Source organism: Nicotiana tabacum, chromosome 2 (genome assembly GCF_000715075.1).
Source record: "Nicotiana tabacum cultivar K326 chromosome 2, ASM71507v2, whole genome shotgun sequence".
In the NCBI taxonomy this organism is placed as follows: Eukaryota; Viridiplantae; Streptophyta; class Magnoliopsida; order Solanales; family Solanaceae; genus Nicotiana; species Nicotiana tabacum.
Genome location: NC_134081.1, coordinates 120,367,251 through 120,390,991, shown reverse-complemented (window position 1 = coordinate 120,390,991; position 23,741 = coordinate 120,367,251). Strand labels below are relative to the sequence as shown.

General features: G+C 35.8%; 3 protein-coding genes across 9 annotated transcripts; 2 read left to right on the top strand and 1 right to left on the bottom strand.

The window, feature by feature from the left end:
* Window positions 1-544: 544 nt before the first annotated feature.
* LOC107768346 (reticulon-like protein B8) lies at window positions 545-5,315 on the top strand. Of its 4 annotated transcripts, XM_016587468.2 has the most exons (7): window positions 545-737; window positions 1,165-1,201; window positions 2,791-2,978; window positions 3,063-3,243; window positions 3,362-3,503; window positions 4,711-4,780; window positions 4,919-5,315. In XM_016587468.2, the coding sequence occupies exons 3-7, from the start codon at window positions 2,795-2,797 to the stop codon at window positions 5,086-5,088; spliced, it is 747 nt and encodes a 248-aa protein (XP_016442954.1). In that variant the 5' UTR covers window positions 545-737; window positions 1,165-1,201; window positions 2,791-2,794; the 3' UTR covers window positions 5,089-5,315. The 4 variants fall into 4 exon arrangements, with proteins under 4 accessions (XP_016442954.1, XP_016442953.1, XP_016442956.1 ...); XM_016587467.2 differs by lacking the exon at window positions 1,165-1,201; XM_016587470.2 differs by lacking the exons at window positions 545-737; window positions 1,165-1,201 and adding an exon at window positions 756-800.
* A 1,669-nt stretch (window positions 5,316-6,984) lies between these two features.
* On the top strand, window positions 6,985-9,597 carry LOC107768345 (F-box/kelch-repeat protein At3g23880-like). The gene has a single exon (XM_016587466.2). The coding sequence runs from the start codon at window positions 8,193-8,195 to the stop codon at window positions 9,327-9,329; it is 1,137 nt and encodes a 378-aa protein (XP_016442952.1). The 5' UTR covers window positions 6,985-8,192; the 3' UTR covers window positions 9,330-9,597.
* Window positions 9,598-10,671: 1,074 nt separating this feature from the next.
* Window positions 10,672-21,395, bottom strand: LOC107768344 (DExH-box ATP-dependent RNA helicase DExH6). 4 transcript variants are annotated; one of them, XM_016587463.2, is made up of 16 exons: window positions 21,011-21,395; window positions 19,358-19,448; window positions 18,891-19,203; window positions 18,666-18,740; window positions 18,343-18,387; window positions 18,160-18,250; window positions 17,996-18,054; window positions 16,717-16,878; window positions 15,028-15,080; window positions 14,702-14,735; window positions 14,486-14,575; window positions 13,384-14,388; window positions 12,003-13,094; window positions 11,530-11,811; window positions 11,284-11,425; window positions 10,672-11,199 (listed from the first exon to the last, which is right to left on the bottom strand). In XM_016587463.2, exons 1-15 carry the CDS (start codon window positions 21,165-21,167, stop codon window positions 11,354-11,356), a joined length of 3,621 nt encoding a protein of 1,206 aa, XP_016442949.2. In that variant the 5' UTR covers window positions 21,168-21,395; the 3' UTR covers window positions 10,672-11,199; window positions 11,284-11,353. The 4 variants fall into 4 exon arrangements, with proteins under 4 accessions (XP_016442949.2, XP_016442951.2, XP_075094603.1 ...); XM_016587465.2 differs by lacking the exon at window positions 14,486-14,575; XM_075238502.1 differs by lacking the exon at window positions 16,717-16,878.
* Window positions 21,396-23,741: the final 2,346 nt, after the last annotated feature.

Genomic DNA, 23,741 nt, shown 5'->3' with positions numbered 1-23,741 from the left:
AAAACTGAGTTTGCAATGATTTTAAGGACTAAAACTTCTTATAATTGAGTTGTTGATTAATTTGTGAATGTCCTACAAGTTTATCTTACCACCTAATTATTCTTTCTGAACTTTTGATGTTTTACACAATATTAATTGAATATTTACAATAATTCTTTCTTCTTGTGTATGTTTTCAATTGATATGGTATTAACGAGCAACGCACGTTCGTAAAAATTAGTATCATGAAATAAATGATATAATCTATTCAAATATTGTATTCATCAAAATAATACCGTACAATAAAATATATTATAAAATAATTTGTAATAAATAAGCCATTAATGATTATAATCTCATATTTTCAAATTTGAACTGACCCAACTCCAATAAAGTACAAATCAAATTATTTTAGTCAATTTCGTATATTTTAAGAAATTGAACCGAATCGACAAATTGGAGGCGCCAAAACAGGGAATTAAATAAGCATTATTTGAATCATGGCACTAACACAAGTGGCGACTGTTGCAAAGTGTCGTTATATATAGTACAGACATAACGCAGGCTTTTAATATAGAATCTCATCTTCGTCCCATTTCCCAATTCAAATTCTATACTATTAGTATTATCACACCATTAGTTCGCCCCAACTACTATGTCCTAAACGTACGTACAAGGGGTCCAAAATCCACAAACAAATATTACTTCATCGCTTTGGGTTTGGTTCTGTTTCTGATTTTGTTCTTACATTTGATTTGGTGAGTCTTTTTTTTTATTTCCTCTTACTTTTTGGCATCTGGGTTTTGCTCCTCTGATTTAAGGTCATTGTTTTTGTTTGTGTACGATTATCTTGCTCTTTCCTGCAAATCAATTGGGTCTTTTTAATAATGCTTAAACCTTATTTTGGGGGAAACTTTTGGGTTTGCGTCTTGCTGTTTTTTTTCTTTTTTTCTTTTTGTGTGTGTGTGTGTTTGTGTTTTCGCATTCTTTAATTTTCTGAGCTATGAATATGGTGTTTTGATTAGAGCTACATTGTTTTTGTTTGTGTACGATTATCTTGTCTTGTTCTCCTTTCACTTATGTGTTGCTGTTATTATCTTTCTCCCATCTCTTGTTGTTACAGGCCTTTTCTTTTGTTTCTCTTTTGATATTATTGTAACAGCCTCTCTACCTTTTTCGTGATAGGGATAGGTCTGCGTACACTATAGTGGGATTTTACTGGGTATGTTGATGTTAAGATTATCTTGTTCTCTCCTGCAAATCAGTTGTGTCTTTTTAGTAATGCATAAACCTGATTTTGTTGGGAAATATTTGGGTTATTTGATGAAAGTTTGTGTCTTGCTGGTTTATCCAGTGTGTGTGTGTGTGCGCGTGTGTAAACTTCTGGGTTTTCGCATTCTTTAATTTATTTTCAGTTAATAATTTTCTGCTTCCCACTTGTGCTCCTTTTTACTGGTAAATCAGTAACAATTTATTTGTTCATTCTTGGAGATATTTTACTTGATGTGTTGAAATCCTTAATCAGACCCCAAATTAAGATATGATTTTGCCGTAAGATTCGTTATTCTTTTACCCTCGTTGGCCCACCAATTGAAAAAAAAGGCACCTTTTGTGCATAGTATTTCCTTTACCTTTTTTTTTGGTTCCCTTTTTGCAGATTACTGTTTTGAAGTTTGTTTTTTTATGCAGGAACCAATTCTTAAACTTCTGGAATGTTCTATTTCACTTGATTTTTTTCATATGTTGTATCTTCTTTTCAATTAATATGAACATAGTGGTGAGTCTGTTCACTGCGTACGAAGTGATTGAGCATGTTTAGAGTTTAGACAAGACTCCAAAACGAGTCTGAAAAACGAACACCTAATTTTGTTTTAATTTGAAAAACAAATGTTAAGCTGCGCATAGTCATGTATTTTCCCTGGTTGGATCCTTGGGTTGTGATTTTATTGTATATATTAATGTTTGAAATAGTTGGCAGCACTACTGGTATCGTACATTACCAATGTTTGAGAAATGTCTAGAGTCTGTTGACCTGATGGAGAGAGATCCATATCCATCTGAATTTGTTTTGTTGTAAAGTTGATGAATAGTGTGAAAGGATGTAGGCCTTGGACATTGTAGAGGAGTATAGGGTAGCACCATATACAAATCACAACTGTAATTTTCTTCTGTCTCGATGACTACAATGCTACGTCTTTTCGGAAACAACCTCTGTTCTCTCTCGGGTAGGGGTAAGGTCTGCGTACACACTACCCTCCCCAGACCCCACTAGTGGAATTTTACTGGGTCGTCGTTGTTGTTTGTAGAAAGGGAGAAGGATTATGTGGATGTTATGCAGTTAATTATATGACAAAAGAGGAGATATCGGATAGGCCTTTCAAATCCTTCCTTAGCGATGATAAATTAGAGCTCAGTTTTGTATCAGACTAGCAACATACAGTTAACTGAAGAAACAAATGCCCTTCTTCCAGAAAAAGTACAGGGAAAAAATTAATATATGATAAAAAAGAAGAATGTCTAGATTAGTGGGAAGGAAAGTTGATTCAGTCTCGTGATCCTCGTCAGGGAAGGCAAAATTTTAAGATGTTGCAAGGTCAAACTTGTTCCAGCTTTGTTTCTACTTGGATAATCCTGTGTGCTGTTTCTACTGAGATAGTAATAATTACCAGAAGCTCTCTATCTTTTGTTTCTTGTTAATTTTCACCAGTTTTTCGTCTACATGAATCTTGCGCTTGTCTATGATGACTTTGGGTATTGAAGTTTATTCTTCTAATGACTGGCTTCATCTCTTATACATACTTAAAATGGCAGGAAAATGCCTGAGAAAATTACAGCTGAGGCTCTTCTGAACAACATTGTGGAATCAATTGCTGATGGGCTGTCGAAGCAGAAGTCGGGGTCCTTCTTTGAAGAGGAGAAATCAAGCTTGGTTAATGCTCAGCTCAATAGGCTATTTGGCCGTCAAAAGCCAGTACACCATATCTTAGGTGGAGGCAGATGTAGGCCACCTATATACCTTTGTTTTCCTTTGTCCTTACTATTGTTGTATTACCAATCCTAAATATGCTTCACCGGATTTGTAGCTGCTGACGTGCTGTTATGGAGAAACAAGAAAATCTCAGCTGGTGTTTTAGCCAGTGCCACAGCCATCTGGGTGCTATTTGAGTGGCTGAACTACAATTTTCTTTCACTTGTATGCTTTGCTCTTGTCATTGGTATGATTGCTCAGTTTCTTTGGAAAAATGCCTCTGGCATAATGAACAGGTAATACAGCCTAACCTGTTTCCTGGGCAATATCATTTTCTCCTTTCTTGTTCTCATTTGTCAATTGGTATGATACTCTTGAATCAAGTTAATGCCGATGCGATCTTCTTGACAACAGGTCTCCAGCTAAAGTTCCTCGTCTTGTCTTACCTGATGACCTTTTCATCAGCATTGCCAAGTCTATAGGTGCTGAAGTAAACCGTGGTTTGCGCTTCCTTCAAGATGTTGCCTGTGGGGGTAACATCAAACAATTCTTAGTGGTAAATCTTCATATATTTGTTGGAATATTTTCAAATGGTTAAGCTTATTTGAATAAAGTTTGTTCTTCATTACAAAGTACTATGCATTTGATTTGTATTAGGACTCTCTTTCAAGCTAGATTTTCAAAAATTATTTTCCTTCCTATTTGTCAACTTCGCTAAATTTTTTTGCAACGGTCAAGGGCCCCTTATCCCTATAGTAAACTTGCTCTAATTCAGCATTTGTCAAGTACGTTTACCAATTTGATTGATCTGGAATTTGCCTTCATAAAACAACAGCAGTACATAAAGATCGTATTATTTCTAGTTTGCCCTCTCTCTATGTTTGTGCTTCCAGACAGCTTTTCATTCTGTTTTATATAGACCCAAGGAAATTGTAAATAATTATAAATGTAGATAGCTGTACTTTTACCTTTCATTTCCAACAAGTGGACAAACTGTGACATTTACGCTGTCAAAGATTCCAGAAAGAATTGCAAAGCAAATTACCCTATCCCTTCAAATGCAATTGCAAGAAGCGAACACATATATTGCTGTCATTATCTGTTAAACGTTCTGGGAATAACATTTTCCAAACAAACATGTTTGTTGAAGTAAGATGCATGTGTGCTTAATGTTATCCCCAGATTTTAGAAAACTTGTAGGTACTTCCACTCAATTTGCAATATATAAATATTTTGAGTTGGTTGATCGAATAACGTGCATGTTTTTTGACAATAAACTTGCACCTCCCAGCCCCTTCTCTTAAAAGGAACAAAAATGATAAAGAAGACTCCAGCCTTCTCCTGTCTTTTCTCTAAATTTGCTTCCTCCTCTTGGGTTATCTTTTCTCCTGTGTCTATTTAATACGATGTAACTTAATGTTGAAACTCCTTTTTCTCATCTGTGATGCAACAATCTGTATTGCTGTGAAATGCTATTGCTCAATGTTTGATATATTCAGTGGATAACGTACTTAACTAAAATGCTGTTCTTTACAATGGAGGGTTCCGAATCGGACCTAAATGGGAAGAATCAAAGTTTTTCTCCTCTGCAAAGTTATCAATGCTTTTATCAAGATCTTTAGCATTTTGTCCATGTGTAGTCTCTGACTCTCCTTATAGGATGCTCAAGCTTTTAATACTTGGAAAAGAAACAAATATACCCTATGAATTCATCAAATGTTTTTCTGACGACTACTAAATTAATGCCTTGGGATTTGTTATAGGTTGTGGTGAGCTTATGGGTTGCTGCTATTATTGGAAGCTGGTGCAATTTTTTGACTGTTCTGTATATTGGTAAGTGACCATTGATTTTATATTTGTTCTGAGTTGTCAAGGTTTTAGTAGGGGCCATTCATGTTTTCCTCTACAACTCACATCAAGCTCCAGAAAGGTTCTAATTTTAGCTATGCGTGCAATGTTGAATGTTTTAAGGCTTTGTTGCTGCGCACACGCTCCCAGTTCTGTATGAAAGATATGATGATAAAGTTGATGGCTTTGTATATAATGCCCTCGAACGGCTTCAAGGCCATTACAAAAAGCTGGATCGTGGTATCCTCAGCAGAATCCCGACGGGCAAATTCAGGCTAAAGAAGTTTGAATAGATTCATCATGAGCAGAAAATGAACTTGTATGCAGAAAGTATGAAATGCATTTCCTGCTGAGGCAGCAAAATGCTGCTTTTAAGCTTTAGAATTAGGCAGGGTAATGTCTCAATTAGTTCACAGACAATGTATTGAACGTTAGATGGCATTGGAGAAACTTTATTTGCCTAATATCTTAGTTGGATATGGCATTTGAAAATAACTTGCTTTTTATTCTCCTTTTCTTACTATCATCTGTGGTTGTAGTATTTTAGATACTTGCATCGTAAATTATATTGAAATTGGTGGGAAAATGACATTGTATAGTTGCTTTTAAAATAATAGCCGAAAAATGTATATTTTTTGTATATATATACATTCTGTATGTTATATATAAAAATTATACAAATTTTATACACTTTTTCGGCTACTGTATGTAAATAGTTTTTGGTGTGGGCTAAAAGTGATAATATCCCTAAATTGGTACAGGGCAAGGGCTTTTCAGTGATGAGAACTTAGTATCATCATTTCTTTTAAATTTTTCAAGAGTTACTGGATTCAGCATGAGTGTGATTGATCATGCATTTTTTTAATTAAAAAAAGCGTATTTTTTTAATATATATTTTTTTTTTTATAATTACTTTTCTCAATTATAGAAATTCTTCTGCATATATATAATAGAAGCCTTTAATTTGTGTGAAAATTATATTGGAAATCTTTATATTTCAATTCCAAGAGGCATTGCCTAGTAAATCGACACTAAATCAGGAAATCATAACCAGTAAAGCAAAGGATTACAATATTAAGTTGGTCCTGTGAATAATATAAATTTCTAAAGTGAGGAGGTTCCTATAATAAAAGCATATTCGTACTGTAAATTAAAATACATTACATGAAAAGAAGGCAAAAATAGATTACCTTCCACGAGAAATATACTATAGTTTGACCAATTAAAGAATATCATTCGATCACGTACTTCATAAACTCATTGGTAGAACTTCATAATACTATAGTTCATAAACTTAATAAATCTTTAACTAATTTACACAGCTCAAAAAATATACTAAGTAAAAAAAAAGGGCAGCCTGGTGCATTAAGCTCCTGCCATGAGGGGATCCGGGGAAGGGCCGGACCACAAGGGTATATTGTCGCAGCCTTACCCTATATTTTTGTGAGAGACTGTTTTCACGGCTTAAAAAAACTGTACTGAGACACATTTAAAAATTATTACCTTGTTAAACTATGCTAAATATATGTTTTTTTTTCCCATTGCCTAGCTTTTTTGACTCTATTTCCAAGCTGGCAAAAGGACAATGAAGCAAAAGAGTGTGCATAAATGGGAATAAGCACGTGTGGATTGTGAAAGCCAGTAGCCTTCCATGAGTTTACCTCATGCCATTCCATTCCATTCCCTAAACATTGTGTGGTCTTTAGCTTCTTGTTCCTCTCTTTTCACTATCACTATACCCTACCCTATCTCACATTTTTTTTTTTTTTTGTGTGTCTCACCCGGTGTTCAGTATTACATTCGAGTCCGATTAATTCAGATTTCTCAACGCACATAAACTCCACTAAAAAGTGTTTCATATTCAAGGCTTGAACCCTAGACCGTAGCCAAGGTCGGAGAGATTCTATCCATCCCACACCACAACCACAACACGGTGGTACCCTATCTAACATTAGGATTTAATTGTTCACTCAAATCTCAACAACAACAACAACAAGCTCACTATAATCCTACAAGTAAGGTTTGGGGAGGGTAGTGTGTCTGCAGTCTTACCCTATCTTGTGAAGGTAGAAAGAGTATTTCCGATAGAACCCTCGGCACAAAAAAAACATAGTCACACCATTATCAACAATGACAACACAAATCTCAAAAAAGTAGAAAGATTCAATCAACAATAATGATGACAAGTCTGAAAAAATAGGTCGATATTTTCTGCAAATGCCACTCATATCAATGCTATAAATAGGACAAGAGTAGTATTACCCTTCATCATCTCTCACAACTAGTGTTTTCCAAAGTTCTCACATATAAACTCCTTTTAAGTTTTCAATTTGTTCAAAAATGGTGGTGATTGTGAGCGAAAATACATCACCTTTTCTTCCCTCCAGGATTCTAGCAATTGAAGCTAGGCCTGTAATTAGCTTCTGTTGTATGAATCAAGAATCTGAAAGTGATGATGATGACGACATCGATGATGGAGCAAAAGTGGCACCTGCCGCATAATCTTTGCATGGGTAATTTATCGTTCAGATCATACATCCAATTAGAAATAATTTTTTTGTCCAATAAAAAAAAAATTGCTCTCACCAGAAATTATTCCTTACTCAAACCCAGAATTTTTCCTTAAGAAAATTGGGTAAGGGAGGGACAAATTCTTGTTACCTCCTTAGAATAAATAGGAACCCCTATTTAGTCTTAAAGTCTTTAGTGGAGTAACTAATAGTGATGTGAATGTACTGAGGAAATTTCAATTTTCTATTCCTAGAGCAAGTCTATGCATGTAGTCAAAATTAAACGATATATATCTATTAAAGAAGTGCTTTGTCTCTACTTTGTTTAGTAGGCAAAAATTTCCATTTATTGTCTTCTTCTTTTCTTGTATCATTATAAGCACTTTTTTATTATCTTGGAGCGCTATTATATATTTGGAATTAAAATATCATAAGAGATTGAATAATTTTTCCGTGACACAACTTCCAATGATGGTTTTAAGTATTTTTTTTAAAAATATTTAAATTGCATTCTTCATTGACGTCGGCGTCGCATGAGCTTGGCTGACCCAAAGGGCACGATTAAGTCCAAGACGAGCACGGCCGTCACGAGTTGTTTTGAGTATGGGAAGTAACTTTATTCCAAGAAATGAGGAACTTCAAAAATTAATCTTCGTTTATACTTCAACCTTCATTTGGAACCACCACTTTAATTATTTCTTGAAACATTAAATTAAACTTATAATCCGTGGGAAATTAGTTTCTTGTGTTCTCGTGTTTAGAATGGACTTGCTACATTTGTGGACTACTTTAGACTTTCCTATTTCCCTTTCCTTTCTAACAAATCCATTTCAAGAAACCCCACAAAAAAGACCAGATAAAAAAAAATACAACAAAAATATTTTTTCATGAAAAAACAGGAGAAAAACGAGAGAATATATATTAAAGGGGCAATGAATCTACCTGAAGATGTAATTTTCGAGATTTTGACAAGACTGCCTGTAACTTCTTTGATTAGGTTCAAATGTGTCTGCAAATTATGGTATTCTCTTATCAAGAACCCTAATCTCATATCAAAGCATTTGCAAAATCTGAGCAGGAAAAAAAATTACGTTCGTTTGTTAATTAGTCGCCGCGGAAATATTACAAATAAAAGGGTGGTCTCATTATCGATTAATGACACATTAGATGTGTTTATTAATCAAGATTTTCCATCATATTTCAATGATAAATTTGGTCACGTTCGACATATTGGTCCATGTAATGGAATTGTTTGTTTATGTGGATATCCAGATAATATTGTTATATGGAATCCTTCAATTAGAGATTACAAAATATTGCCTCAATCACAAATTCAACGTCTAGTTGGTTCAACAGTACGTGGAAGTGATTTTGGATTAGGGTTTGATTCCAAAAGAAATGATTATAAGGTAATACAAATTTTATTTTGTCTTTCAAATGATCGTGTTGTTGTTTATCAAGTTGAGATATATTCGTTAAATGAAAATATTTGGAAAAAGTATAATGGGATTGTACCAGCTAAAATAAAGTATGGTTATATATCTTGGAGTATGATATATAAAAATGAGATTTTTTGTTGGTTAGCTCAAAATGGTGATAATAATGAGGTGATTCTTTCATTTAATATGAGTGAAGAGACTTTTGAAAATACACCATTACCATCAAATATTGGAGTTTTTGGGGAGCAAGAAATTAGAAATATTTGGGTGATTGTACCATTAAATGAGTCAATTTCTCTTATTGTTTATTGTTTGAAACAAGTGGAGAAATATTTTGATATTTGGGTGACAAATGAATTGGGAGTTAAAAATTGTTGGACTAAACTGCAAAGAATTGGCCCTCTTTCAAAGGTGGAGAGGCCTTTAGGGTTTTGGAAAAATGGTGAGTTTATTTTGGAAAATAGCAATGGACAATTGGTGATTTATGATCCTGCAAATCAAGAAGTGAAGACACTTGGCTTTTATGGGAAAAGAGGCAGACTTGAGTTGGTTGTTTATAAGGAGAGTTTAATTTCAGTCAATTGATAATTGCAAAGCTATGTGAATAGCAAAGACGAATTCAAAGTCTAGAGTTAGTAAGTTTAGATTATTTTCTTTTTTTACTTGTATACATGTTAGAGTAGAAAGTAGTGGATTCAGTCGAACCAGCATGACCTCTGCTCAATTTGCCTCTGAAATAGTATAGGCTGCGTTGTTTTCTGAACCCGTGTAGTTGATGTGAAAGTAACTACTACTTGTACATATCATCTAAATGAATAAAAAAAGTGAGAAAAGAAAGACACATTATTTTTAACTTTTTATGTGTTTCTCTATTGAACTGCTAATATATTTTGACGAGCTTTTGTATTTTGGTCCAAGAATTTTGGTAGATGGAAAAGATAATTTTATCCTATATCAATGTAATAAGTTGCATTGGCAACTACAAAATCTTTTTTCGCACTGAAAACTGAGTTGTAACGCATTGATTAGCCGAAAATCAAAGTTTGTTCGATCCCAAAAAATTCGCTTTTTATGATTACATCGGCAAAAATCCAGAAAAGGGTAAAGGGTGATTTTTGATACTGGAACTACAATTGGCATGCCAACATGTATATCTAAATCTTCATGAAAGATATCTTGGTTATGTGATCTTATAGGCAAAAATAGGAAAAAGTTACAATGTAACTGAACTTGATTTCCCAAATATTTGATGTGCGATAAAACTTGCTTGAACAACTAGGCAATTTCATTAGTAAGATCTTTATTAAAGGAAAACTCAGCGTGGAAACTAAATTCATCACCTTTGAAAAGTTTAACTTGTTAATCATTTGCTTTTAAGTTCAAGATTTCCACTTTCATGGTTATTAAACGAATCATAGAACTAGTCTGGCTATTAATAAACCTTTGGGACGTTTGGTGTCAATAATATGCAGCAACAACAACAATCCAGTATAATCCTACTAGTGGAGTCTGGGGAGGGTAGAGTGTACGCAGACCTTACACCTACCCGGAGGGATAGAGAGGCTATTTCCGAAAGACCTTCGGCTCAAGAAAACGAAAAGAGATTATAAATCCGTAACACAACAGGAACCAGAAAAAAATAATATCAGCAACGTAAAAGACAACAAATAAATGGAAGAGCAATAATACAATAACACAACATAAGACACTAGCGTCAATAATATGCAAATGGGAGTAAAAAATGAACGCTTGTGAATTTGGCGAAGAGTAGTCAAACTTGGGGCAATAAGAGTTGGCCAATTCTAAGTTAAAAATATTAGTACAGGATTCTATGAATACCACTTAAAATTGGCACATCAACATTCTAAATAAAGATGAATGTAGATATAAAGATCACGAATTAGCGATTCTTCAAACTGGCAAATGGACATGCTAAATAAAGATGGATATAGCTATAAAAGATAAGATCTAAGAAATACTTAACAAGTACATTTTTCAATTGTATAAGTTAGTTGTCCTTGATTTTTGATTAGTTTGATTTCACTTTAACACCGTCTCTGGGTCCATAGGACCTGTGGTTACAAAACAGAAACCTGAAACTCTATATTAAGGGGCTACCGATAAATGGCCTTGTACAGAAATGTACTAGCAACTTTTTGAGTAGCGGAGATGGCTCAGCGCACTGTTCAGCTTTGGAGTTACCTATCAAGCAGCAAGTGCAGTTGACATCAACCGACTTCAAGTCTACGTCGAAGCTGAAAGCGAGGGGAGAATCCAGGCCCAACACATAGAGCACTTCTTCAATTCCTCAAAAGAGCAGTAACATAACTAGTGCTGCAGTGTAGTGATGGCCAAATCCAGTTAACAACCAGCGTATCGGTCTCTATTTCAACAGCTTAATACCCCCATCCATCGTCCCTTTTATGTAGCAAAACTCATTTTACGATTAAATTCCCTACAGCATAAAAACCTATCTGTTACTTTTAGCTTCTTGGGGTATCTGCCAACATGAAAAAAAGTATAACAGCAAGATTCTTACAGTTGTTTCTGTGAAGTATGAACTCTCTCTCTCTCTTAATGTGTGGATAGATCAGCCAAAACCAGTTTTGTCAAGATCCATTTCCACGCTGCCGTTTAGAATGATCTCTTTTCATGGTTCCTCCTCCATGCATGAACGATCCCTGTATGGGTAGAGAGACATTCAGAGCTTTGAATAAATTCAAGCCAAATGAGATAAAAGTCTTTTGAACATGATAATTTGAGAAATCATTCCAGTTTGTCTTACCTTTGATATATGAATGCCGCCTCTTTGATGATGCGTATAGTAGCGCTGATGCTGGCCGTGGTACATAGGTGAACTGAGAGAATTTATGGGATTCATATCCATTCCATTATAACTCCCACGATCAGGCTGACCAATCTCAGTAGCACTGACCATTGTAGTAAGCGAGTCCACAGGCTCCAGCAGCAATGAGATACCTGTCATCCCATTGTACGAGAGGATGCAAGCCATTGCATATATAGAGGCTGCAAGAATCTCAGGAAGAACTTTTCCAGGATGTGAGACCTGCATGACATTCGATTACAAATTAGACCAACCAAAAATCACATACTCCAATACTATCTTGACATGGCACCAGCGCAGGATACCCAATCACTTTGCTTTGTTTTCCTCTCTTTTCATCTTCTTTTGCTTGGGGCTGGAGGGGAGGGAGAGGAGATTTTCTCTTTAAAATAGTGCAGGATAGAGGAAATTACCTTGAATAAAATTGCTGCAGCTAATCGCTCTCTCAGGCAGTAAATTTGAGCAACATCAAGAGCTGTTGACTCGAAAGGAATCCACCTATCAACAATGACCTTAACTGTATTTTCAGGAGAAGACATAACTTTCTGCCCTTGATCCGCTTTAATATTATCTTCCTCACCATCGTCCTCATCAGCATCTTCGTAATCACTTTCATCATCATCATTGTCGTCGTCATCATCATCATCTTCTTCAATTCCAGGAGCCACAACAATCTCTGTTGCCAGCAACAAAACTGGGAGTGGCCCAATAACACTACAGTTCCTTATATGAAGACCTCCATCACCACGTGTTATCTCATCATATACAATTAATGGTCGATCACAGAATTTTTTGAATGAAAGCTTAAAGTTAGTAGAATGAGGGTGCAATCGAACTTTATCGCCACCTGCAGTCTCTATGACAGCCCTCTTACCACCTTTCAGAGGCGGAAGCAGTCTCCCAACCATAGGGTACAAACCAGCAACAAGAACAGCATGTAATATGCCTGGATCCTGTGCGTTAAGGCTACAGGAAGATCCATCTCCTGGAATAAACCCATTCCTCAAGAGTTCAGATTGCAGTTGTTTACGCATTCCTGATAACATGTTCATAGTGCTTGAGGATACAAAGTACGTAGAACAAAACCTCGACTCTTGACCACTTTCTTTCGCACTTTTCCAGCCCTCAAACGCAGCTACAACTGCTAATTGATCACTTCTTCCACCGTACCATGAGGCTAACTCGGCTCTTGCAGCTGAAGCTCTCTTCTTCTCATTTGGCAACATAGGTAGGGTAAATGGATCTCTATAGTCAGAAGCACAGGCCAACGTCAATGCTGGGTCAAGGCAGTTCAATAATATGGCAATTAAGAGCATCTTGCTTGTAAGAGGATGAACTGGTAAAGATCCTAGCCTTTCACCAAGCTCTGTAAGTTTCTCATCAACTGATAACGCCCCAATATCTTGCAGAACAATGATTGCATTACGTATGGTCTCATAAACCGGAGGGTCAAGTGTCTTCTTCAGGAATTCTTCTATCTTGCAATCAGGGTTAAGAAGCTTGACCTGACAAGGTATTCAAACTGTTTTACAACAAGCTCTATTGTTTACAATAGTTTACATTTACCATCAGTTGATTTTTTTAGACAAAACTATGATAATTTTCAAAAGCCTACTGAAATTTTATTTTATTTTTTTGGTTTTCATTATTGCAAGTCTCTTCACCTTCTTTCACCCCTAGCTAACGTTTTATAACTACCAATAAAAAGCTAAATATATTTCACTTAATCGTCATGCTGAGTATTCCCAGTATAAAAATCATATTCCTAAAGGACAAGGAAGAATAATGAAGCACCTGAAGACATAGTTCCTCTATAGGAATCCTCTTAATCTCAGGAACCTGGAAATCGGGCAATGAAGCTGCTCGAAGTTTTGAATAAAGATGATAACAAATTCCTGGCTGGCAGCGCCCAGCACGACCCTCTCTTTGCTTTGCACTAGCTTTTGAGACCCAAGAAGATTGAAGCGTTGATACATTATTATAAGGGTCATAACTTTTTTCTTTCATTCGTCCACTGTCTATTACATAAACAACATCATCAATGGTAATGGCAGTTTCAGCAATATTAGTTGAAAGAACAACTTTGCGGCAGCCTGGTGGAGGGCGTCTAAAGACCTTCTTTTGCTCCACGGATGGAACCATAGAATGGAGAGCGATTACTGAAAACTTAGACGTATCTTTGAAGTACTGGCTTGAGCGTAATCTCTCTCGTGTTCTGTTAATATCCTCCCAACCAGGGAGGAAAACAAGGATTGCTCCGTCCTCTGAGTCTATACATATTTTTCTTACTAGTTGCTCAATAAGGACATCATCAATCAGTTCAGGGTCAACTGTTGATAGGTATTTGTCAAGTAAATGCTGCTGCTCCTCGCAATTGGAAGATGATTTCTCCATGTGTTTCTTAATTAGTTCAGCAGCTTCTGTCTGATTCTCCCGTTCAGCCCAATCTAGAGCATTTTTTCCATCATTAGCACTTAAATGGCAGTCAGCACCAAAAGAGAGGAGCATGCAAATGTCACCAATACAGCCTTTTCCAGCAAACACCATCAATGGTGTCACTCCACTCAAAGAATGCTGATAATTGAACACTTTTGGTCCCCCGTCAGAAGATATTAGATCTAAAAGGGGATCGAGATCATCATCTGAAAAAGCCAAATTAATTGCTTCATCTAAGGCGACTTTGTACTCCTCAGTTAATGTTGACTCCTCGGACATGACAGTGGTTGAGGTGGAATCAAGGTGATTATTTTCAGTTGACTTTACAATAGAAAGAACATCCTCAAGATAAAAAGTTTTTACCTGACATAGGTGTAGAGGGGTAAATATATTCAAAAACTCACATCATAAATCAACAAAGAGATAAATTTGCATCTAGGAATTAGGGGAAAGGTTTTACAGGATAAGTAAATCCAGGGACTCGGATAATTGGGCAGCCGCCAAAGTATTTTGAAAAGTGTTCAGCATCAAGTGTAGCACTCATCAGAACCTATTTGGAAAGGTTCATTCATTTGATTATATCATCAAATGACATGCACATTGAAACAAGAAAAGACAGGCACCATCTTATACAGTACAAAAGCAAAATGAAACATTCTACAGTATATGTTCTTACCAGACGCAAATTTGGATATGACGGAAGCAAGTCCCTGCAAGTAAAGAAAGATTAACCTGAACATTTTGCTGTTTCATGGGAACTTTAAATTAAAAGAAATTAGGTATAACACTTTTTGAATGTTTCTCAAATGAAAATGACAAGCTAATTTCTAGAATCAGGACAGAGATTAGCATAAGTAAACTACAGAAATGAGGTTAATTGACTTGACTAGTTGACAAGCCAAAGATCAGCACATTATGGTTCCAGCTCCTGTCAGAAAGATCATTCAAAACAGGTAAAAATCCACGAAACATGTAACCATGAAATAGATTAAACCAGTTCACCTGAGAATCGCGAGCATGAAATCGGAGTAGCGATCCCTTTCATGAACTTCGTCCTATGAAATTTGAAGCTCGTAAGGTAGTAGAAACAAAGAAGAAGCAAGGCTGAGAGTGCATGTCAAATTAGAAAGTATTAACATCGTCTACAAGCAGAAGTAACAAAGGATAACATGATCAAGAAACTTTGCAAGCAACAAAATAAACAATGAAACAGTAATATGCACTATTGTGATAAGCTACTGACACCATGCTTCATCACACACCACATAGATTGAAGCCACAGACTTGCTTGATACAAACTTGAATCAAAGAGCCAAGTAAGAAAAGTAAAAATTATAATAATTAGAAAGTATTATTGCAGGATAATTGCAGAAGAGGCTTTGAAAAGAAGAAGAAAAAAACTCTACTGAGGCGGAGTGATAGAAGGAAACAGAAGAAAAGACATGCAGAGACAGACAAAAAGAGGGAAGAAAGGAAAATAGTACTACCACAAATCAAGAACTTATCCTTGGATTATGGTTTTCTACATCATCTAATCATGAATGAAATTCAGGAAATGATTTAACTTCACAAAGTGACACATTGCAATATTTGACCTTTTAGACTTTCTCCAAAAATCTAAGGCTCCATAAGAAAACCAAAAACACAAGTAATTCATTAATGTCAATGATCTATACATCTATCAATAATGAATCTAGAAACTCATGATTTTTCCTCAATATTCTTTGAGAAGTACTACAAAATAATAGAGTCATTTTACCCTAAAAGAAAACACTAGGAAAAAGCATGGAAATGAAAAATCCCATGACTAGAGAGCAGAGATCTATGAATTGTTTTTAGAGGATACATCTGCATTCAAAGATTGTTATATTATCATCATTGGAACTGATAACCTTGTTGACTTTATACATCACCTTGTAACTTTACCAGCCTAGAGTATAGCAATTGTATTGCCAGTTGGGCACAGGGATTAAAGAAGTACTTTGATTCTGGCCAGGCCCTAGATTTCTAAGAGGGAAGAAAAGGCAAACGCCTTCAATAGGAATTGTTCTGCAAATTCAAATTTACAAGAACTCTAGATGGAATTCCAATATACTGATAAAAAGTCTATTTTTATAATGTTGCATTAGATATGAAAAGGGAAAAACTGCTAAGCATAACGATAACCACCCTACACCAACAAAAGCTCAATATGTTCCTTCCCAATAGATAGCAATAAATTTGACCTTGAATGCTTAGTGCATATTGCATAAATCCAGTAGTATTCTGTTCTATGTAATGGCAAACCCCTCCTTTTTATTTGATAAGGTATTTAGCAAACCCCTCCATAAATTTAAAGAGCAAATTTTATGTAAGCATAGAACCGGAAACAAGATTTTGCATCAATCAACATCTAGGATAACCTAGATGCCAAACTACTACTTCCAGGACATGGCCTCCAAATGACCAATGAGTGAAAAGGCCTTCCTTCTTATATATCTTGAAGAAGTGAGTTAGATTAATGTTCACCTCCTTCTTAATTGCAACAACAGACAGTAGAGTGAAGAGAGGTAGTGGATGACGGAGGGACTTCTCAGAAGCAGTGGATTAACAGCACAAGAAGAGGTCATAGCATATGTAAGAGCAGTAAATAAAGTTGAAATGCTTCAGAGGATATGTAAGAACACTAATTACGTGAGAAATGCAAAGTACCACAATGATGTGGGTTATATCAGAAATGTCATTCGTGCCCATTTTCCTGGGAGCTTTTTTGTTGAAGCTGGCACTTCCTTTGGTAACCAGGACCCTCAGTAGAACCCCATTGGTACAAAACACAATTGATGAGTGTTTCCCACCTCTGCTTTCCAGCCGTATCTGGAATTCGCCGCAACTCAGTAATTAAAGGTCGTACTTAAATTACATGCATAGAATGGTGAAGAGGTAAAGAAGAAGTCTTTCTTTGCCTGGGGATTGGGGGTGGGATGGAAAGGAAGAGCAGTGACAATGACGGCATTTAAAGTGCTAGAACAAGCAGAAAAATACAGTCACTCATCATCAACTAAGCACCACATAAATCATCTTTAGAAAGTTAATAAGCACACGAAGATAAAATCATCTGTTGACTAAAGAATTTTTGCGACTGGTGAGGAAGCTAAAAGCTTAGATCTCTCCTCTGTTGCGCACCTCTAAATTATGTTTACAACCTCCTCTTGAAAACCATGCGATAATCCACTGATAAGTAAGAAACTGAAACATTGATTCAGGTCCACCTTACCTCGACAAATACAGCTTTATCCGACCCTCTGCTTTAGAAAGGAAAGAATTCAGAAAGTGAACTTCACCTTCACAGAATCCTCTTTTAGAAAGTCGAAAACCTCAGCCTGGATTTGAAATGGATTGGGTTGGATATCCATTTACGACACGGGTGGAATTAGCAGTTTTCTCTACTTGATATTGTTAATCATCATAATTTATTTATATGATTTAAACCTTACCTTATATTAAAAATAATTATTCCATATGATTCATGGGTGGGATTAGCAGTTTTCTCCACTTGATACTGCTAATCATCACAATTTATTCCATATGATTTAAACCTTACCTAATCAAAGAAAAAATATTCCGTATGATTCACTTTAATGTTTCATCCTTTTTGTCACTCTATCATCTGACTCTTGTAGAAATTCATGGTATGGATATCAAGCTTGAAAGTCTGAACATCTTCTCAGTTGTTGTTTTCGACTTGAAATCGAGCAGAGAGGTCTTGAAATCTTTTTTAAAGTAAAAGAAAAAGGAATAAGATTTTTTTTATTGGGTCAAAACGCTTGGTCCCAATACCAAAAGAACAAATACAAAATTTGGTACGGGAAGGAGTACGATGTCATTCACAAAAGACAGTTCCCAAACCCCAGTTTACTTATATTTTGGTCAAAGGAAAAAGTGATACAGCAAAATTGAAAAAGAAATAACCACATTAGGAACAGTGTATTACCTTGTAACCAACAGTGTCGCCAACACTTTCGCCTCTTTCAGCAGAGATTCTCTCAGAAACTGCACATGGAAGAAGCAATACTCAGAACAATTATGAATTGACTACCACATTCCACATAGAACACGAAAGAAATGGATCCTTCAAAGCGGACATAAGGTGCCAACCTGATGTGGCAGAAATTCGTCGGGGCTGAGTACATACAATTTTACATGTCTCACCTTTACCCCACATATGATCCAAAATAAATTGGGGGACCTGAATAGTAGGAACAAAAAAGTTAGTAAGCACTGCATATTCCCTGAGAAATACTAAAGATAACAGACTGACTCAAGGCTTGAAGTTATAACCTGCGTAGTTTTCCCGCATCCAGTTTCACCAGAGATCAAGACCACCTACACACGGAATAAACATATAATATAGTCCATCCAAGATGAGAACGATCAAGCATCCAAACCCCATATCAGGCATTAAATCAGAATGATACAAGCAGTGCCAATGTTTTGAGGGTAAGAAGTTCACAGTCTTGATGAAAGAAAACAAGCCTTTATCTGATCTCAAAGATTTTTCTTAGTTTGAACATAGTGACGGCAGCATTTATTGATTGAGATTGGAGAAGAAAAAGTACAAAGGCATAGTCAGGTCATGCAGTTTGATGCTATATGATGGTCACCTGATTAGATTCAACTGTAGATGTAATGACATCCTTGAAGGAAGCAATTGGAAGCTTAGACCTCTGTACTGTAATCTGCAAGTAAATAACCAGAAAAAGCCATTACTAATTCTTTTCTTGTTCTCTTCGCTTTTGAAAGCATAGTACAAAGGTAAGGTGCTTTAAGGAACCTAAATCAAGATGGTATATAATATTAGTCAGTTCTAAAATAGAAACTGTACAAACCTGTCTCAGGTTTGGGGTATTTTCTATTCTTGAAGCAAGTGACTCCGCCCTTTTTGCAATTTCTGACTTGTTCATTGCAGGTTTACAGAACACATCATCCTTCTTTCCTCGATATTTATCAACTTTCTTACTGTGTTTCCCAACTACTTGTTCACTTGTCTCCCCATTATCAGGTGGATATTTTGTAAATAAATCCTGTAGAACGTCTTTTGCCTCTCCCGAAAATTTAAAAAAACTTAGTGCATCCTTTCCTTCCAGTGTCTCCACTGTATTTTTAGTCTTGAAAATAGATATACGACGTTGATCCCCACGCCTACATAAGACAGGTCCATCATCTTAAGTCAGAAAAGGAAAAAAAAATATACCGTCTATTTAACAGCCAGAGCATTCGACATGCATGTGACTATTAAATGCTAAGGAAAAGATGTGAGTAACATGTTTATAATGTTGAAACTTACTACACCTACCCAGAACTTTTGGATTTCATACCCATTTTCCGGCATAACATATGAACTGCAGCTCTGTCGCGATTTGAAAGGTTTGATTCAAATGTATACACTGCGTCAACAAATACATATCTTAATATTTACTTATAAATCACTATTACCTCATTCGTATTTCTTTTTTTGTGTGGGGGGGTGAGGTGGGGTTGGGGGATATAAAGTCACAATTACCTCATTTATATGTCATGAGAAATTATAGAAGAAATGGAGCATTAAAGATGTTTTATCTACGTAACAAGAGAACAGTTAAATTATTTCCAGACTATGCGGATTACCATGCTTTCGATTTTCCCCGAAAGAGGTCAATACCTTGAGGTTAGCGCAAACCACCAATTCTAGTACAAATAAGTTATAGTAACAGGTTCATCACTTAAAAGAACATATTTCTTTCACAATCTTCCCACATCCTCATTTCATTCGTATCAAAGAAAATAAGAGAATAAACATACATGAGCAGATACATATAGTTTTGGAAAAGAGCTTGTCATACATGATTCTCAATGCAAAATAAAGCAAGAATGCTTAATCAATTGCATACAGACCTTCACATAATCATGTACTTTACAAGTCGCTTATTATGATGAAAGCTAAACATACAATTTGTATTTGTGTAATACCCATGTTAAGCAGATCTAATTTAATGGTCGAATGATGCATGAAGAAAGTCATTACCCTCTCAATCATGAAAAGACACCTTATTTATATGTGTATCTTCAAAGATGAATATGGGTGCTAGTAAATTGTCAACTTGGAAATGATATACATAATACATCCATGTAATAAGACCAATACTTCTTTTCTTCTCTCTTCTTTTGGCAAACCAGCTCATGCGGCATTTTCATTGTTTAAAGCTTTAAGCAGCAGCATTTTACATGTAGATGCTAAAAAATCAAACAATTACGTAAAAGGGCACTAGCAACGTAAATTGAATGTAATTCATAAATAATGTATTAGTCATCGAATTAGAACAAGGAAAAGCATTAAGTCATTAACACTTCGGCAATGGAATATGCAACTAAAACCACGCTTACTACCTGATCCTGTACAGCCCCTATTCCCCCAATTCAGTTTCTATTCGTGTCTCAGCTGTAATATAGCTATCCACCCATTAAGCTGTTTTTAGCTACAGAAATAAAAACCTAATTTGTCTTTACAAATTATTGAGCATCGGAATAAAACGCGTCCTAATGAGGATTCATATAGCCAGCCTCACTTAGTTTTCGCAAAATATTTTACAATTTTTAAGCATCAAACACAGTTTTTGCAAAACAATTTACAATCTTTAACCATCAAATACAGTTTTTCGCAAAACATTTTACAATCTTTAAGCATCAAGCATTCCATTTTATCAAAATATCAGCTCTCAAAGCACCATATTCAGCAACAAATACATGACACCTTAACATACAACCAATAAAGTATTAATCTTTTTTCTTCTTTTTTCTTTGACAAGTTGTAATAAAGTTAAAAAAAATTATCAAACGAAACAAAACAAAAAGGAAATTCAAGTTAATCGAGTTTATTACTCTTTCCAAATTGACGTCATATTATTTAGTATAACTGCAAAAACAGTGACTACTACATAAATAAATAAATATAATGTATCGAATTAAATACCTTCATCATTAGAAGCACGGAACTGTTCAAGAACTTGGGCGACCCGAATCCGAGTGGATTCTGCAACATTTGTAACTTCTAGTCTTTGCCCTTTCTTTTGCCTCTTTTTCCCAAACCCAGAAGATGATGGTGAAGCTCCTGTAGCTGTTGACGCCATTTTCTGTTCTATTCTAAACTCAAAATCTGATTCTCTTTGTTTTTTCAGGGGATATACATAACTATAATCAAAAAATTGGAGCGGGATATTCTGCAATGTCCGTTTTGTTCAGTTTTTTTGTACGATTTCTCTTCCTTTTCGCGGCGCTGCTTAAGTTCCTCTTTGCCCTTCTGCTCTCTCTCTAGAGTTGTCATAAATGGTTCTTTTTTTTTTCTCCCTCTTTTTCCCTTTTGTTTTTTTTGAATTTTGGTTTAAATTTGGGACAACAAACAATTTACAAGAAACATTAATGTAGTAACAATTATTAAAAGATGAAAACTCAAAAAAGAAACAAAATGATCAAGGGACAAAAAGAGGATTTTGTAACAATATATAGAGAAAAAAAAACAATATACATAGTAGCATATAACTTAATTTTTTTCCATTTTTTGTAATGCTCATATGCTCTTGTAACAATTTATTGGAAAATAATAAGTAATTTAATTTAATTATCGAAAAAATATATATATATTTATTTAAGGAGTCTCTCGCCTTTGCCTAAATTAATTGTTGAAAAAGACATATATTTGTGTGTGGAGGGAACGGGGATGAAGTCGATAACAGTCTATTTTTATCCAAAAATAATGAATTCAATTAAACTCACTAAATTTGTACGCAATACATCTTTGCATACCTTTTGTTAGTAATTTGACTGAGTTCTTTCTTGGATTGTAAGGTAGTCTCTTTATCTGCAAATAATCTTTTATTTTCAAAAAACGACATGTTACAATACACTGATCAGTCATTATTTTTTAACATCTTAAATATAAAATTAGAAGTTAAACATTAAATTATATAATTACATTCTATACAGTTAAAAATATTTAGAAAATAAGAAATGTAACTACTTACTTTACTAATCAGCAACGTCAATGTATATAGTAATTAACAGCACAGAAGTTTAACTGTTACGTGCACATGATGTTGTAACCGCAATTCCGTACTTGAATAGAAGTTGGACTTGGACCTCGAACTTGGAATGGGCAGGGAAGAAATATAGAAATACACAAGTGATGGAAGTTGGAAACTATATTTTGCCCAAGAATGAAAAATATATATTTTTAACCACTTGAAAAAATAGTACACTACTAAAAAATGAGAGAAAACCGACCGCCAAAACCGACCGATGTTGGTCGATAATTGGCAAAAACCGACCGAAAACCGACCGATTCGTGGCGGTCGGAAATCGTAACGTTGGTAGAGCTAACCGACCAACTTTGATCGATATTTTCCAACCGATTTCGGTCGGTCAATTAAATTCAAAAAAAAATTACCAAAAATACCAACGAAGTTGCTCGGGTTTTTTTATGTAATTAAAAAATGCACCATCTGGGAATCGAACTGGGGTCTGTACTGTGGCAAGATACTATTTTACTACTAGACCATTGGTGCATTTTATTTTAAGACTGTCTTTTATTTCATTTATACTCTTTAATTGGTGGAACTGTACAGAGAGAGGAAGAAGGATCTGCACATGGTGTTTATTGACCTAGAGAAAGCGTATGACAAGGTTCCTAGAGAAGTTCTCTGGAGATGCCTGGAGGCAAAAGGTGTGTCGGTTCCCTACATTATGGCGATTAAGAACATGTATGATGGGGCTAAGACTCGGGTTAGGACAGTAGGAGGCGACTCTAAGCATTTTTCGGTTGTAATGGGGTTACACCGAGGTTCTGCGCTCAGTCCGTTCTTATTCGCCCTGGTGATGGACGCGTTGACACACCATATTCAAGGGGATGTGCCATGGTGCATGTTATTCGCCGATGACATAGTTCTGATTGATGAGTCACGAGCCGGTGTTAACGAGAGGCTGGAGGTGTGGAGACAGGCTTTTGAGTCTAAGGGTTTCAAGCTGAGCAGGACGAAGACGGAATACCTGGAGTGTAAGTTCAGCGCTGAGCCAGGGGAAGTGGGCGTGGATGTGAGGCTTGATTCGCAGGTCATCCCGAGTAGAGGCAGCTCCAAGTACCTTGGTTCGGTTATCCAGGGGAGGAGGGAGATCGACGAGGATGTCACACACCGTATTGGGGTAGGATGGATGAAGTGGAGGTTAGCAACTGAAGTCTTGTGTGACAAGAGAGTTCCATCGATACTCAAAGGTAAGTTCTATAAAGCGGTGGTTAGACCGGCCATGATGTATGGGACTGAGTGTTGGCTCGTTAAGAACTCACGTATCCAAAAGATGAAAGTAGCAGAAATGAGGATGTTACGGTGGATATACGGGCACACTAGGATAGATAAGATTAGGAATGATGATATTCGGGAGAAGGTGCACGTGGCTCCCATTGATGACAAGATGCGGGAAGCGAGGCTTAGATGGTTCAGACATGTTCAGAGGAGAAGTCCAGATGCTCCGGTACGGAGGTGTGTGATAAGTTGGTATTTTACCCACTTATCTCTTCTTAATACTTAGGCTTTTGTATGATTTTGTTAAGAAACTAATGCATTTATTGAGGTTTATTAGCATATTTCAGGTATCAACTGATTTAGAAGTGATGGTGAAGAAACCAAGTGAAAATGAGTCAAAAAGAAGCTAAA

Excerpts from the sequence above, each read along its gene's own strand:
- LOC107768346 (XM_016587467.2), top strand. The coding sequence starts at position 2,795 with ATGCCTGAGAAAATTACAGCTGAGGCTCTTCTGAACAACATTGTGGAA. Across the intron at positions 2,979-3,062 it reads TATCTTAGGTGGAGGCAGAT|CTGCTGACGTGCTGTTATGG; the intron begins GTAGGCCACCTA and ends CCGGATTTGTAG. Across the intron at positions 4,781-4,918 it reads TTTGACTGTTCTGTATATTG|GCTTTGTTGCTGCGCACACG; the intron begins GTAAGTGACCAT and ends GAATGTTTTAAG.
- LOC107768345 (XM_016587466.2), top strand. The coding sequence starts at position 8,193 with ATGAAAAAACAGGAGAAAAACGAGAGAATATATATTAAAGGGGCAATG.
- LOC107768344 (XM_016587463.2), bottom strand. The coding sequence starts at position 21,167 with ATGGCGTCAACAGCTACAGGAGCTTCACCATCATCTTCTGGGTTTGGG. Across the intron at positions 18,055-18,159 it reads ACGAATTTCTGCCACATCAG|TTTCTGAGAGAATCTCTGCT; the intron begins GTTGGCACCTTA and ends TTCCATGTGCAG. Across the intron at positions 11,426-11,529 it reads GCGGCATTCATATATCAAAG|GGATCGTTCATGCATGGAGG; the intron begins GTAAGACAAACT and ends CTACCCATACAG.